At 46.1% G+C, this 14,898-nt stretch overlaps 1 protein-coding gene across 5 annotated transcripts in view; it reads right to left on the minus strand.

Moving 5' to 3' along the window:
• camsap3 (calmodulin regulated spectrin-associated protein family, member 3) overlaps nt 1-14,898 on the minus strand; it is a 290,431-nt gene that overhangs the window by 50,118 nt on the left and 225,415 nt on the right. For all 5 annotated transcript variants that reach the window (XM_073069025.1, XM_073069024.1, XM_073069022.1 and 2 more), the window contains 4 exons: nt 11,120-11,244; nt 8,957-9,159; nt 4,199-4,295; nt 394-509 (listed from right to left, as the gene is read on the minus strand). In XM_073069025.1, coding sequence (XP_072925126.1) covers nt 394-509; nt 4,199-4,295; nt 8,957-9,159; nt 11,120-11,244 — 541 coding nt within the window. The remainder of the gene's footprint in view (nt 1-393; nt 510-4,198; nt 4,296-8,956; nt 9,160-11,119; nt 11,245-14,898) is intronic.

Genomic DNA, 14,898 nt, shown 5'->3' on the forward strand with positions numbered 1-14,898 from the left:
TGCCTCAGAAGGCAGTGGAGGCCAATTCTCTGGACACTTTCAAGAAAGAGTTAGATAGAGCTCTTAAAGATAGTGGAGTCAAGGGATATGGGGAGAAGGCAGGAACGGGGTACTGATTGTGGATGATCAGCCATGATCACAGTGAATGGTGGTGCTGGCTCAAAGGGCCAAATGGCCTACTCCTGCACCACACGTCTGTTGTCTATTGTCACTGCAGCTCAGTACTATTAAGGGCTCTACCATTAACTGTAAAATCGCACCTGTCATTGACCTCCCAAAGTGTAACACCTCACACCTGACAGGATTAAACTTATCTGCCACCTCTCTGGTTGAGTTGTGATGAGTTGCGTTGGGCTTGGTATCTCTTGGGAAAAGCTCTTGAAACATGCTCACCTGTATACTCTGGAATCGAAGCTGGTGACGAGGCCGTCGATGCATTCTCCCAATCCTTCTCTCCATTGTGGCTGCCCAGCCGGTTGGGAGACAGGAGTGCTGAGGGGGAGTCTGCCCTGTGGAACAGAATCAAAACAGACTATTGTTCAATAAAACAAAAGAAAGTCACTCTGTCAACAACAATGAAACCAATTCCTGACGCTGGTCCAACAATATTTCACCACAACCTTTGCATTTAAAAGGGAAACGAATAGTAACATACATAACAAAACCAGAGACACAGATCTCCCTGGCATGGGGAACAAAGACTACAAGCTCCAGTGACCCGGGTTCAATTCCTCCTGCTGTCTGTAAGGAGTTTGTACTTTCTCCTTGTGACTGCATGGATTTCCTCTCAATTCCAAAAACATACATATCAGTTAGTTGTTGGCCCATTATGTTGGTGCTGGAAGCATGGTGGCACTTGTGGGCTGTCCCCAGCATATCCCTCTGTGTTAGTCATTCAGCCAAACAACACATTTGTCTCTGTTTCAATATACGCATGACAAATAAAGTTAAATTTTCTTTCTTTAATCTTTCTAGGCCTAATCAGCTGAGTTCCTCCAGAAGTTTATTCCAGAACTTCAAAGATCACATTACATGACTGTGCCCCACTTTTCCTGGGAAAAATACAAACTAATGGCACAACAATTATGGACAAAAAAATACGTTGTAATTTTATGCAGATCAAATTCACATGTGATAGGTGAAATGGGACTCCCACAGCAGGCTAAACTACATGATATAAGCACAAGAGGCTCTGCAGTCACAAACAAGAGGAAATCTGCAGGTGCTGGAAATCTGAGCAACGCACACAAAATGCAGGAGGAACTCAGCAGGCCAGGCAGCATCTAGGAAAAGAGTACAGATGATGTTTAGAGCCGAAACCCTATGGCAGAACAAATGGGAGAACCCACATGTACGTGGCACTTGGCAGCTCCTGTCTGGCCTTCGTCTTCCACTAAACCAGCTGCAGCTACTTAGCACCTTGTATTGTAAACACTGGGATTTTTACCATTTTTGAAATACCTATTCAATCCAATGTGCACGGTACTGGAAGAGAGGCAATAGGAAGTATTAGGTGTGTAGCGTTGCCTGGATATTAAACTTTGACAAGTCATTTGACACACAGTAATAGACAACGCAAGTCCATGTTGACTAACACACACCTCATTTACATTACTCTCACTCTAATGGGCGGCAGGGTAACGGCTAGTACAACGCTTTACAGCGCAAGAGATCACCATTTCCCGCTGCTGACTATGTTCTCCCCAGGAATGCATGTGTTTTCTCCAAGTGTACACATTCCAAAGATGTACGGGGTAGATTAGTGAGTTGTACGCCTGCTATGTTGGGGGAGGAAGCATGATTCCTCCGGAACTGATTATCTGTTATTTGTGAAGTGGGGTGCCGTGCGCAATCATAATCGATTGAAAACGGACGTGGGAGCATGGAGAATCATCGGGAAATTCCAGGAAGACCTTCTTCGTTGCTGCTGCTGCTGTTGTGAGGTTCGGGACTCTGCTGGGAAGAACAGGCTCCCAGTCCTCGGGGTCTCTTTGCTGATAACTGTTGGCGGGGCCGTCTTAATACACTCAGCAGAGGATGGTGCTCGGAGAAGCTGTGCCGGAGGGGATGGTCGTTGGCTTGGAGGTTCGACGGACTCAGGTCGCTTTCGGTGTGTGCTGCGTCTGCGAGGTTGGGTTCGACGGAGCTTTCGTTGTGTGCTGCATCTGCGAGGCTGAGTCAGGCGGCGCCGTGGAAGTCCATAGCGGGGGTATTCCCTTCTGCCGCCGGCGTGGGATGGCGTGTCTGTCAGGACCCCGGGGACTTGTGGAAACTGTGTGGTGATTTCTTTTGAACTTATAGTCCTTTAACATCTTGGACTATTTTTACTGTGCCCATGGTCTGTTTTTTTATCAATTATGCTATTGTTTGCACTGTTGTAACTATATGTTGTAACTATGTGGTTTTGTGCAGATCTTGTAGCTTTAGCTTTTGGTCTTGTTTGTCTGGTGGATTAGGAGCTCCTTTCCGGGGAACGCGTTAGACGGTAGCGCGATATTAATATGCAGCAGCCTCTCCGGATTCTGGATTGGGGATTGCCAAACGTTATGTGGATTTTCTGGTGTAGTCTGTTTTGTCATATGCTTTTGTGATATTCTGGGGGAACGCTGTCTCATTTTTTAACTGCATTGCATTTGTGGTTTCTAAATGACAATAAACTGAATCTGAATGATGACAGTTGTGGGCTGCCCCCAGCACATCCTCGGGCTGTGTGGGTCGATGGCACAAATGATGGTTTTCACTGTAAGCCTCAATATACATGTGACAAATAAAGGAATCTCTAACCTTCCCATATTCCCATCAACTCTCCACAGATTCTACCCCTCAGCCACACAGCAAGGACATTTAACACACACAAACTGCACGTCGGGCTGTGGGAAGAAACAGGGACATCTGAGGGAAGCTCAGGTGTCACAGGGAGAACATGCAAACTCCCACATAGACAGCGCCGGTGATTGGGATCGAACATGAATCTCTGGAGCGGTGAGGCAGTAACACTACCTGTGCCTCCAGGTGTGATCATCTATCAGTGAGGGACACATATCATAGAGTCATACATTCAAAATAAATGGCAAACTCGCGAGGCACAACAAAAGACAAGGTCAAGTTCTGTGATTGACATTTTAACGTTTACAGTTATGCCTTCCAGAAGAATTCAGTCGCTAAATTGTGCTCAGTTCTGTTTGCCTCATTACAGGTAGGAGGTGCAGAGGAGATTCATCAGGATGCTGCCTGGATTACAGAATATGTCTAATGAGGAAAGTCTGAGCCAGCTCGGGCTTTTCTCTAGGGAGCAAAGGAGGATGAAGGGTGACTTCGCAGAGGTGTACAAGATGATAAGAGGCACAGATCGAGTGGACAGCCCAAGACTTTTTCTGAGGGTGGAAATGGCTGATTTTAAGGGGGATGTCAGAGGGAGTTAAACACAGAGTAATGCACTGCTAGGAGTGGAAGCAGAGGCAGACACATTAGGGACTCAGATAGGCAACAGAAAAATGAAGGGCTATGTAGGAGGGAAGGGTTAGAGTGGGTTAAAAGGTCAGCACAACATCTTGGGCAAAAAGGACCATCCTGTGCTGTTCTATGTAAAGCAACAGACATCCCCAGTCAGTGCACGGTTACCTAAAGGCTACTTTGCAGGTTGTAAAGAAGGCAAGTACAATGTTAGCTTGCATTTCAAGAGGACTAGAATATAAAAGCAAGGATGTATTGTCAGACTGCACTTGGAGTATAGGAAGCAGATCTGGATCCCTAAGAAAAGGGGCACCAGGAGGTTCAGGAGAATGATTCCGGGAGTGAAAGGTTAACATACAAGGAACGTTTGATGGCTCTGGGTCTGTACTCGCTTCAGTTTAGACGAATGAGGGGGAAAGCTCATTGAAACCTACTGAATATCGAAAGGCATAGACGGAGTGGATACGGAGAGGATGTTTCCTATAGTGGGAGAGTCTAGGACCAGAGGTCACAGCGTCCCTTAATAAAAGAGATGGAAGAATTTTTTTGCCAAGAAGTGGTGAATCTGGGGTTAAGGGGAAAGGGCAGGAGGATAGGTTTGAGAGGGATATTAAATTTGTCATGATCAAATGGACACGTGTCAACATCCTTAGTGTAACTAATGACAAATGGCAGGAGGTAGAGGGTGGCAAGTCCAACTCTTGTTAACCCCTTGCCTCCCTGAACTGCAATAGGAAGTTGGTACCTTGGGCTTCTCTTGACAGTCAGGCTGTTAGTGGAGTCGTTGGCCATGGTGGAGAGAGAGAGCGTGGACCGTGAGTACACTTTATTCAATCTGGAGCCTGAAAGTATAAACAAAAAGGAAGACGATTACAAGATGCTTTCAAAGAACACAGAACAGTACAGCACAGTACAAGCCCTTCAGCTCACAATATTCTGCCGACCTTTTAACCTACTCCAAGATCAATCTAACCCTTTCCTCCCACATGGTCCTCCAAAAGAAACTTCAACTGAAAATACAACAGCAATTCTGCCACCTCTGTGGCTGGAGTACACTGCTCTTGACCACTAACTCAGGGCCAAGTGAGCAGCTGAGGCTGAGGCAAGACCCAGTGGAAGTCTGGGTCATTGTGATCTTGCATCTTAATGTTTAGCTGCACTGCACTTTCACACTTCATTCTGCATTGCTACTGTTTAATCTTGCTCTACCTCAATCCATTGTATGAACAGTTTTCAAGCTTTTCACTCTATCTCAGTACACGTGACAATAAATTCCAATAAAGTTATGAGGCATAGATAAGAACAACAGCTGATACCTTTTTCCCCAGGGTCGAATGATTGATACAGCACCCCACCTCGCCCATGCTGACCCTGTTACCCAGCGTTCCCACACTTGGCCCATAGCCGTCCAAACCACTCCTATCCTTGTACTTATCTAGTTGGCTTTTAAAACTTGCCAATGTGCCTGTCTCAACCACTAATATAGCAACTCATTACAAATATGCACCACCCTCCGTGTGAAGAAGATGCCCCTAACCATCCCTTTTAAACCCCTTGCCTCTTATGTTAAACCTACGCCATTTTGCTTTTATCAGTCCATCTGTGGGGAAATGACTATGTGCTTTAATCCTGTCTATGCTCTCACATACCCTTGACGTTCCAGGTAATGAAGTCCTAGTCTACACAGTCCCTCCTTGTGCAGACCATGTGTTTATAGTGGGGGTGAGGGGTTAACGTCAAAGGAGAAGTAGGAGGGAAACTTTTATTTGCGCGGTGGATGCTTGAAATGTGCTGGTAAGGATGGTGATGGAGGCTAAGAGGCTCTTAGGCAGGCAGGTGAATGTACAAGGAACGGAGTGTATGGATGTTATGTCGGCAGAGAGACTAATTTAGTTAAGTACCTGTTTAATTAGGTCGGTACAGCATTGTGGGCTGAAAGACCTGCTCCAGTGCTGTACTGCTCTATGTTTGCTGAAAAAACAGAATCTCATTAACACAAGAGATTGTGCAGATGCTGGAAATCCTGAGCAATGCACACAGAAGTGCTGGAGGTCAAGCAGCATTTATGGAGAGGAATTACAGGTTTGGCCCGAAATGTCAACCCTTTACTCCTCTCTGTAGATGCTGCCTGACCTGCTGTGTATTTTGTGTGTGTGGCTCAGAAAATCTCATTAATGTTTTTAACAATTCAGTGAGCATGGGGTTGAGGACTTCAGTGGGAAGATGGTGACATCACCCTTGGAATCTGGGCTCAACCCCTATGAAAGGTAAAGGACCTTTACCTGTAGGCTGTAGGCTGACCTGGCCCTAATTCTGTATTGATCTGGTTCCGAGGAGCCCATGGGTGGCTTAAAGTGGAGAGCTGCCTATTGAGGCTGCCATGGAGCCTTATTTTTCCATTTATAGTAATTTTATGTCTTTGCACTGTAATGCTGCAGCAAAATGACAGATTTCATGTCATGCGTCACTGATAATAAATCTGATTCTGTTTGGGACAGACTGGGAAACATGACTGGTTACAGCCCCAGAAAATAAAATGGAAGAGTTGAGGGGCATGGATGAATAGGAAAAAAAGTTAAATTATAGTTATTTGATAACAGTTTGTGTAGGTAGGATACACAATTTACCACTCATTATTTAAAGTCTCTTCACATTAATGCAATTTTATTTATGTTAGAAACTGAACTGAAAAGAAATCTACTTTTTGGATTAAAGTGCACTCTACATATTTGTAAATAAATCACCGCTCAGGACCCCAAGTATCGATCCATCATGTATTGCTGCTTATTGGGTTAAACTCCTTATTTGGAATGCCCCATTCTGACAGGGACCAGCTGCCCCGCAGCTGCAGTTGAACATGTCTGCCACTAGGTGGAGCACTGAACACCAAGGTCCACTGCAGAGTTAACAGCAACATACAGTTTTAATGTTTCAACGTACATGTGACAAATAAAGCTAATCATTAATTTTTTTCACCAGGCAACATCCTGGTGAGCCTCCTCTGCACTCTTTCCAGCTGTAGCGTGGTGACCAGAAACGTTGACTAAGGCAGGAGGAAGAATTCCACTCGAAGAAAATGTTTTACAGTCCCCTGAAACATCTCATTCATTGACAGCACACTCAGAACTGCACCAGAAAGTCTAAATTACAGGAGGCCTTAGCCATAGATCATAGAACAGTACAGGCAGGCCTTTTGGCCCACAATGTTATGCCAACCTTTTAACCTAATGTCAATCTAAACCTTCCCTCCCACATATCCCTTCATTTTTCTATCATCCGTGCCTGTCTAAGAGTGTCTTAAACATCCCTAATGTATTTACCTCGACCATCACCCCGGCAGTGCTTTACACGCACCTACCACATTTTGTGTAGAAAACCTACCTCTGACATCTCCCATAAACCTTTCTCCAATCACCTCTGGTATTAACCATTGCCACCCTGGGAAAAAGATGCTGGCTATCCACTCTATCGTACCTCTTATCATCATTTGCACCTCTCATCTTCCTTCTCTCCAAAGACAAAACCCCTAGCTCACTCAGCCTTTCCTCATGAGACATGTTCTCAAATCCAGAGAGCATCCTGGTAATTCTTCTCTGCAACCTCTCTAAAGCTTCCACATCCTTCCTATAATGAGGCAACCAGTACAGAACACAATGCTCCAAGTGCAAACTAACCACAGAGTTTTATGGAGCAGCAACATTACCTCATGAACTTATTCCTCTGGGCTGTCAATGTTCTCAGCCCAGCTCTGCATTCCGTCAAGGTCCTGTTCGTCTACAACAACCTTCTACACTATCCACAATTCCGCCAACATTTGTATCATCTGCAAACTTACTAACCCACACTTCCACTTCCTCATCCAAATCACTTATAAAAATCACAAAGAGCAGAACACCACAGGTCACCAACTCACTTGCAGAATTCACTCCATCTACAATACTCTCTGCTTTCTATGCGCAAGCCAATTTTGTCTATACATCCATACTTTCCTGAATCCCACGCAGCTTAACTTTGTGATGGAGCCTACTATGGGGAGCCTTATCAAATGCCTCACTAAATTCCATATACTGTACGTCACATCCATCACTCCACCTTTATCAACGTGCTTTGTCACATTTTCAAAATGTTCAATCAGGCTTGTGAGGTGAGACCTGCCCCTCACAAAGCCTGACTATGCCTAGTCAGACTATGGCTACGTCCACACTACACTGGATAAATCCGTAACCAAAGCTTTTTCTCTTCGTTTTTACCCTCCGTCCACACTAAAACAGCATTTTCGTCCCCCAAAACTGGAGCTTTTCAGAAACGCTTTCCAAAGTGTGTATTTTTGAAAATGCTGCTTGAGCAGATCAGTGTGGACGGGGTAACCGGAGAAATCTGAAAATGCTATCAGACAGCAGCGCACCATTTCATTGTTTTCTTGAACACAACCTAACAATTTCAGAACAGACGGCAATGAGACTGAAGCCAGAAGAGTTAGAAATGTACTCACCAAATACTTTGACCCATAGCTTACTGAATAAATAAGTATACTCACTTTGCCCTGTTTTCTATCCTTGTTTGTATGAAGGTGGTTACAGCCTAATGTAACATTGTATGGAAATACAAGATAATACTGATGCAGACATGTTCTACACATTTAACAAGGTACTTTATTAATGCAACAGAGTTAGTCAGTTTTTCAATGTTCATTGTCAGCCGGGTCATACAGTCCGTGAACTCCCTGTCGGTTGCCTCTGTATGCTTCAATATTTTTTTTTACTTTTAAGTCCTCCTGCACGAGAGCCAACAGCTGTCCGTCGTTTAAGTTTTTCTAGTCTGTAACTGCACAAACACACTCTTTCACGGCGAGATTCGACACCAAACACGTCGCTTGTTTTCGGTAGATGTGTCCTGTGCATGCGCAGTAGGAGGAGATTCGCTGAAATCTCCATTTCAATGTGGACAGAAATATTTTTAAAAACGGCTAGTGTGGACGCCTATTGTTTTTATGCGAAACCGGCAATTTCAAAATTAGCCGGTCTAGTGTGGATGTAGCCTATGTTTCTCCAAATGCGCATAAATCCTGACTCTAAGAATTTTCTCCAATGAATTGCCCACCACTGAGTTATACTGGTCTGTAATTCCCCCGGTTATTTCTATTCCCTTTCTTGAACAAAGTAATCACTTTACACTTTACTGGATTGAACTCCATTTGCCACTTCTTAACCCAGCTCAATGTCCCATTGAAACCCACAACAACCGTCTGTGTTATCCACAACACCACCAACCTTCATTCACTTGAAAACTCACCCTTCCACTTCCACATCCAAGTCATTTATGAAAAATGAAACTTCCATCTGGAAGTTCATGTCAAGGAGACCAGAGCAAAATTGCTCTGGAATTCAGAGATAAAGCAACCCCAGCCAATCACCTTTCCAAACATCCATGCCTCTGTGGATCCAGCTGCCTCTCTTTGCACCTCTGTGAGACAATGTGAAGCTATCTGAGAAACTTCACTCACCTAGCAGCCCCTTGACAGGACTCCGAGTCAGCACAGAATCATCTCGGAAGACCGAGGATTTGGGACGCGGCTTCCTCCCCCTGCTCGCTGGGGACTTTGCCCTCAGAACCTTGTCCAAGTCTTCCATGACCTTGAGCTGGTGCCTCCGGAGGTACTCCTGCTTGGTGAAGCTCCTCTCTAGTCTCTCCTCCTCCACTGGTTGCCTGGAATTGAATAGCATAAGAATTAGCACAAGACCAGGAGTTTTCCCATAATCTTCCTTTCCCCTAAAAGAACATTTGGATTGTCAATGGAGTACCATTAGGCCACAGGGAGCTTAGCTGTTATACAGCCAGAAGATACAGGAACAGAAGTAGGCCATCAAGCCTGTTCAGCCATTCAATCATGGATGAGTTTGTTCTCTCACCTTCTCCCAGTAAGCCTTTAACAACCGAGCTATCAATCTCTGTCTTAAATTCACCCAGTTACTTGGCCTCCACAACCATCCATGGCAATGAATTCCACAGATTGACCATACTCTGGCAGAAGAAATTTCCCCATATCAGTTTTAAAGGGATGTCCCTTTATTCTGAAGCTGTACCCTCGGATCCTAGATTCTCCAACTGATAGAAAGATCCTCTCCACATCCAGTTTATACAGGCCTTCCATTATACAGTGGCTCACAATGAGTTATCGCCTCATTCTTCTGACCTTCACTGAGCACAAGCCCAGACACACAGACTCCCCATACATTAAGCCTTTAGTTCCCAGGATCATTATTGTAATCCTGTTTTGAACCCACTCCAAGGCCTTCCTTAGATGTGGGGCCCAAGTCTGGGGCCTACATCTTTCCTTAGATACAGGGCCCAGGTTTTAGGCTTGCATCTGTCCTTAGAAACGGGGCCGAAATTTGCCCACAACACTCCAAATGCCTGATGAAGCCTCAGTTAGTTTTATCCTCTCTCTCCAAAGCTTTACAGCAGGGGAGTGGAAGAACAGTTCCCTAGTGGGAACACTTTCTTGTCACCGTACAGAGGCCATGGGATCCACAGCTGCCAGAATAGGAAAGAATCAGAACCAGGTTTAATATCACCTGCACGTGTCGTGAAAGTTGTAAACTTAGCGGCAGCAGTACAATGTAATACATAACAAATATATAAAGAAATCAATTACAGTAAGTATAAGTATCTTAAAAGGTTAAATTAAAAATAGTAGTGGAAAAACAGAAGTAATAAGAAAGTGAGTTAGTGTTCATGGGTTCAATGTCCATTTAGAAATCGGATGGCAGAGGGGAAGAAGCTGTTCTCGAATCGCTGAGTGTGTGAATCGCTGAAAAAGCTGCCTAAATTTCCCCTCCATGCTTTCTCTTGCTTTCCGATCTCATTCCCATTTTATGCTCAGGCAGTTCCCCAATACACACCGGAGTTAGAATCAAAGGATTGTCACATACACGAAAGCTCATAAAAACTGCATTGCTTGCTGAGTTCTTCCAGCATTTTTGGATGGAAAGTGAGATGGATTGTGGTGAACAAGTGTGGGGACTCACAGGGACAAAGGACTTTCTGCCATTTAAGTTCCCTTGAATCCCACACCACTGTCTTCCTATCACTCTGGGCCTAAACCCTGGAACTCTCTCCCCACCAGTCCTGTGAGAGCACCTTCATCAGAAGGACTACAGCATTCAAGGTGACTCGCCCCGCCTTCTCAAGGGTGTTTAGCGGGAGATACAAAATGCTGGCCCTGGCGGTAATGCTCGATCTTTAGGGATTTAATAAGTTGCTCATTAACATCATTCAAGATGATAAGAATGTTTTTTTATATTTAGAGATACAGCACAGTAACAGGCCCTTCTGGGCCTCTGAGCCTGTGCCGCCCAATCACACCACGTGACCAATTAACCTACTAACCCGTACCTCTTTGGAATGTGGGAGGAAACTGGAACACCCAGAAGAAACTCGCATGGTCACAGGAAGAACGTGCAAACTCCTTACGGACAGCAGCAGAATTGAATCCATGTCACTGGCGCCATAACAGCATTACACTATCCGCTACGTCACTGTGTGGGGAGGGATGCTGTATTGAGAGCATACAGTGTTGAAAGCTGTTGGAACCTCGACAGGAACAATGGCGACAGACTTTCTCCAAGATAACACAGGCTGAAACTGGCTCACCGCATGTCCTCACCTGCTCTGTTCTTTCTCTGCATCCAACCAGAGTCGACGCTTCCGAAACTCTTCCGTTCGTTTCTGTTGCTTCTCCATCAAGGCTGCTCGCTTTAGAGCCATCTCCTCTTCCGCTTTGGCCTCATCCTAGTAAGAGTTAGTTCAGAAGGGCAAAATGTTTTAGAAATACAATCGCTTTTAGCCTCAATTTAAATGCAGCTGATGGCCCAGTATTAGACTAACTACAGGACCAGCTAAAGTGTAGTCGAATAAAGGGAATTACAGAGGCAGGAGAGAGGAGCCAGCCAAAATTATTTCGAAAGGTACACTGGTAGAGAAGATGGCAGAGCAGCCATGGCTGGAATTTCCAGGGGCAATCCGGAAAGCACAGGATTTCTACAGTACATCGCGAAAAGGACGAAGTATTCTAAAGGCAGGATAACACAACTGTGGCTGACTAGAGAAGTCAAAGCCAACACAAATGCCAGAAATAGCATATAATAGAGCAGAAATTAGTGGAAAGTTAGAGGACTGGGAAGCTTTTAAAAACCAACAGAAGGCCACCAAAAAAATTATAAAGAACAAAAAGATGGAATGTAAAGACAAGTTAGCCAATAATATTAAAGAGGATGCTAAAAGGTTCTTCAGATATAAATTGTAAAAGAGAGACAAGAGTAGATAACAGACTGCTAGAAAATGATGCTGAGAGATAGTAATGGGGACAAGGAATTGGCAGAAGAACTGATTCAGTATTTTGATTCAGTCTTCACTGTGTAAGACATTAGCAGTATGCCGGAAATTCAAGTTTCGGGGGGGGGGGGGGGGGGGGCGCAAAAGTGTGAAGTTGCCATTACTAGCAAGAAGGTTCTTAGGAAACCGAAAGTCACCTGGACCAGATGGTATTAACCCCAGGGTACTGAAGGAGAGGCTGAAGAGATTGTGGAGGCATTAGTAATGAATCAAGAATCAATTGATTCTGGCATGGTGCCGGAGGAATGGGAAATTGCAAATGTCACTCCACTCTTCAAGAAGGGAGGGAGGCAGAAGAAAGGAAATTACAGTCTAACTTCAGTGGTTGGGAGATGTTATAGAGTAGATTTTTTAAGGATGGGGTTCTGGGTATTTGGAGGCATAAGATAAAGTAGGCTGTGCTTTCTATGGTTTCCTTAAGGGAAAATCTTGCCTGACAAATCTGCTGGAATTCTTTGAAGAAACAACGGTTAGGATAGACAAAGGAGATTCGGTGGATGTTGTGTGCTTAGATTTTCAGGAAGCCTTTAACAAGGTGCCACATGAGGCTCCTTGACAAGTTAAAACCCCTGGTATTACAGGAAAGGTAGAGCAGTGGCTGGGGAATTTTTCTGGTTGGCTACCGGTGAATAGTTGTGTTCCACAGGGGTCCGTGTTGAGACCACTTATCTTTCTGTCATACGGCAATGATTTGGATGATGGAATTGATAGCTTTGTGGCAAATTTGTGGATAACTCAAAGACAGGGGGAGGAGCAGGTAGTTGAGGAAGTAGTGAGGCTACAGAAGGACTTCGACAGATAAGGAGAATGGGCAGAAAGGGCAGATAGAACACAATGCCAGGGAGCATATGGTCATGCACTTCGGTAAAAAAATAGAAGTGCAGACTACTTTCTAAATGGAGAGAAAATTCAAAAATCAGAGTCCTCGTGCAAGATTCCTAAAGGTTAATTTGCAGGTTGAGTCGGTGGTGAAGAAAGCAAATGCGATGTTAGCGTTCATTTCCAGAGGACTAGAATATAAAAGCAAGGATGTAATGTTGAGGCTTTATAAAGCACTGGTGAGGCCTCACTTGGAGTAATGTACAATGTCCGGTGTGTGTTACTGAAAAGGGCTCCTTTGGTTTGTTACAAGTAGGGATGTTTCTTTGTCTGTTAAATGTTTCCCTCGCCGTTGTTTCGCTTTAGAATGGCTGATATGGTAATTGTATTCATTTGTTAATCAATGGGGAATGTTATTGTGTTTTGTGAGGCTGGGAACTTGGGGGAGGGGTTGCGCGGGCTTGGGAGTGAAGGGAGTCGGGAGGGAGACGCCGAGGAAGGTGGACGTGTGCTCGGAAGACCACCGGGGCGTCCGAGGTGGAAGACGTGGAAGTCGGGGGACAAGCGACGAGGAGTCGAATGGTTCGCTGGTTGAGCTCCAACAAGTGCACTAAACTGACTGAACTTTGATAAGTTGGCGCCTTTTGTTCTTTTCTTGTATGTGTATATATATATATTGTATTGCCTAATACTCTTAATTTTAGTAAACTCTGTAAAGTGTATTTCATACCGGTATTTGTTGTGGGTTTGATACTGTTGGCGGGCGCGAGGCATAAACGCGATTCTCACAGCACCTGCGTGTACGGGAGGTGGGGTTGGTGAGTGGCTGGATCTCCTTTTCCCCTAGACATATACCAGCCTGTTGGGTAAGTGTTACATTTGTGGGGTGCTCGTCCCGGATTGGATTGTCAGGCGGCTGTGGAATCGCGCAGGCAGCAGAGCGGAGATGGACAGGGATAAGATTGTTCGCTGGTGCGAATTTGAAGGTGTACCGGTACAGTACGCATGCGTAGTGAGCGGAGTGGATTTTCGAGTTTCGGGAGACGCGGTAGTGCGGGGGTTAAGTTTGGTGAAGGGTATTGGGCAGGTAGAATTGGTAGCTAGACGGTGTGGTAAAGAGATGGAGTCTAGCTGGGTGTTGGTTAGTACGAGTGCTGACGTCAGGACGTTGGAATTGCCGGCGACGGTCAGTGTACCGGGGGAGGAGGGGCTGTGGGGGCTCCACCCCTTCTCTGAGGATGAGGCTGAGGAGACATCGGAGGAGGAGCTAGAGCTAGAGGAAAACCCCAGAGAGGTGGCCGGCACTAGCAAAGGGAGGAGGGAGGAGGGAGTCGTGACTAGGCCCCGCCCCCAGGTAGTGGGGAAGCCTCGGAGCTGGCAGCCGCACTTAACTCCCTGGTGGGAGTGGCCGAGAGGCCACGGCTGAAGCTGGGGGTGTTCTCCGGAGCCAATCCGACTCCAGACGGGGAGGTGGACTATGAGACCTGGATCGAGCATACGTCCTTGATGTTAGAGGAGTGGCCAGGCTCGGAGGAGGAGAAGCGGCAGTGATTGGTGGGAAGTTTGAGGGGTTTAGCAGCCAAAACAGTCCGGGAGTTGAAAGCTGAAAAGTCTGGGGCCTCAGTGGAGGAATGTATAGAAGTTTTGGAGGGAGCGTTTGGGTTGTCAGGGGAACCCTGGCTGCTTTTAGCAGAGTTACAATGCCTGGAACAATGGAGAGGGGAAAAGCTCTCCGAGTACATATTTAGGATGGAGGGGATGCTCTCGGGGCTGCGGCGCCGGGGGGGTAGTGAAGGCGTCTGACGTGGCTAGCGTGAGGATGAGTCAGTTATTCAGTGGCTCTCTGGAGGAGGACAAGGTGGCGTGGACTATCCGGCAGGCTTATAGGAAAGGCCCCCCTCCATCGTTCAGGCCACTGATTAGAGAGGTGCAGGAGGAAGAGAGAGCGTTGGGGCGGAAAAGGGGCGCGGGCCTACAGGAGCGATCCTCAGCAATACAGGAAGTGGTGGCTGGGTGGAGGAATGACAACCCACCTCTGGAGGGGAGTGACAGGGGAGGTACCCACTCTCAGGGGCGACCAGTGCAGTGGGTTGGGAGCGGGAGTCGTCCTGGGAGAGGAGGGGCGGCAGGCAGCGTGTGCTTTAACTGTGGGAAAGAGGGGCATTTCAGGTGGGACTGTGGGCGGCCGAGGGTATGCTATAGCTGTGGAGAGGAGGGACACTTTAGGTGGGA

Source organism: Hemitrygon akajei, chromosome 16, assembly GCF_048418815.1.
Source record: "Hemitrygon akajei chromosome 16, sHemAka1.3, whole genome shotgun sequence".
Taxonomy (NCBI): domain Eukaryota; kingdom Metazoa; phylum Chordata; class Chondrichthyes; order Myliobatiformes; family Dasyatidae; genus Hemitrygon; species Hemitrygon akajei.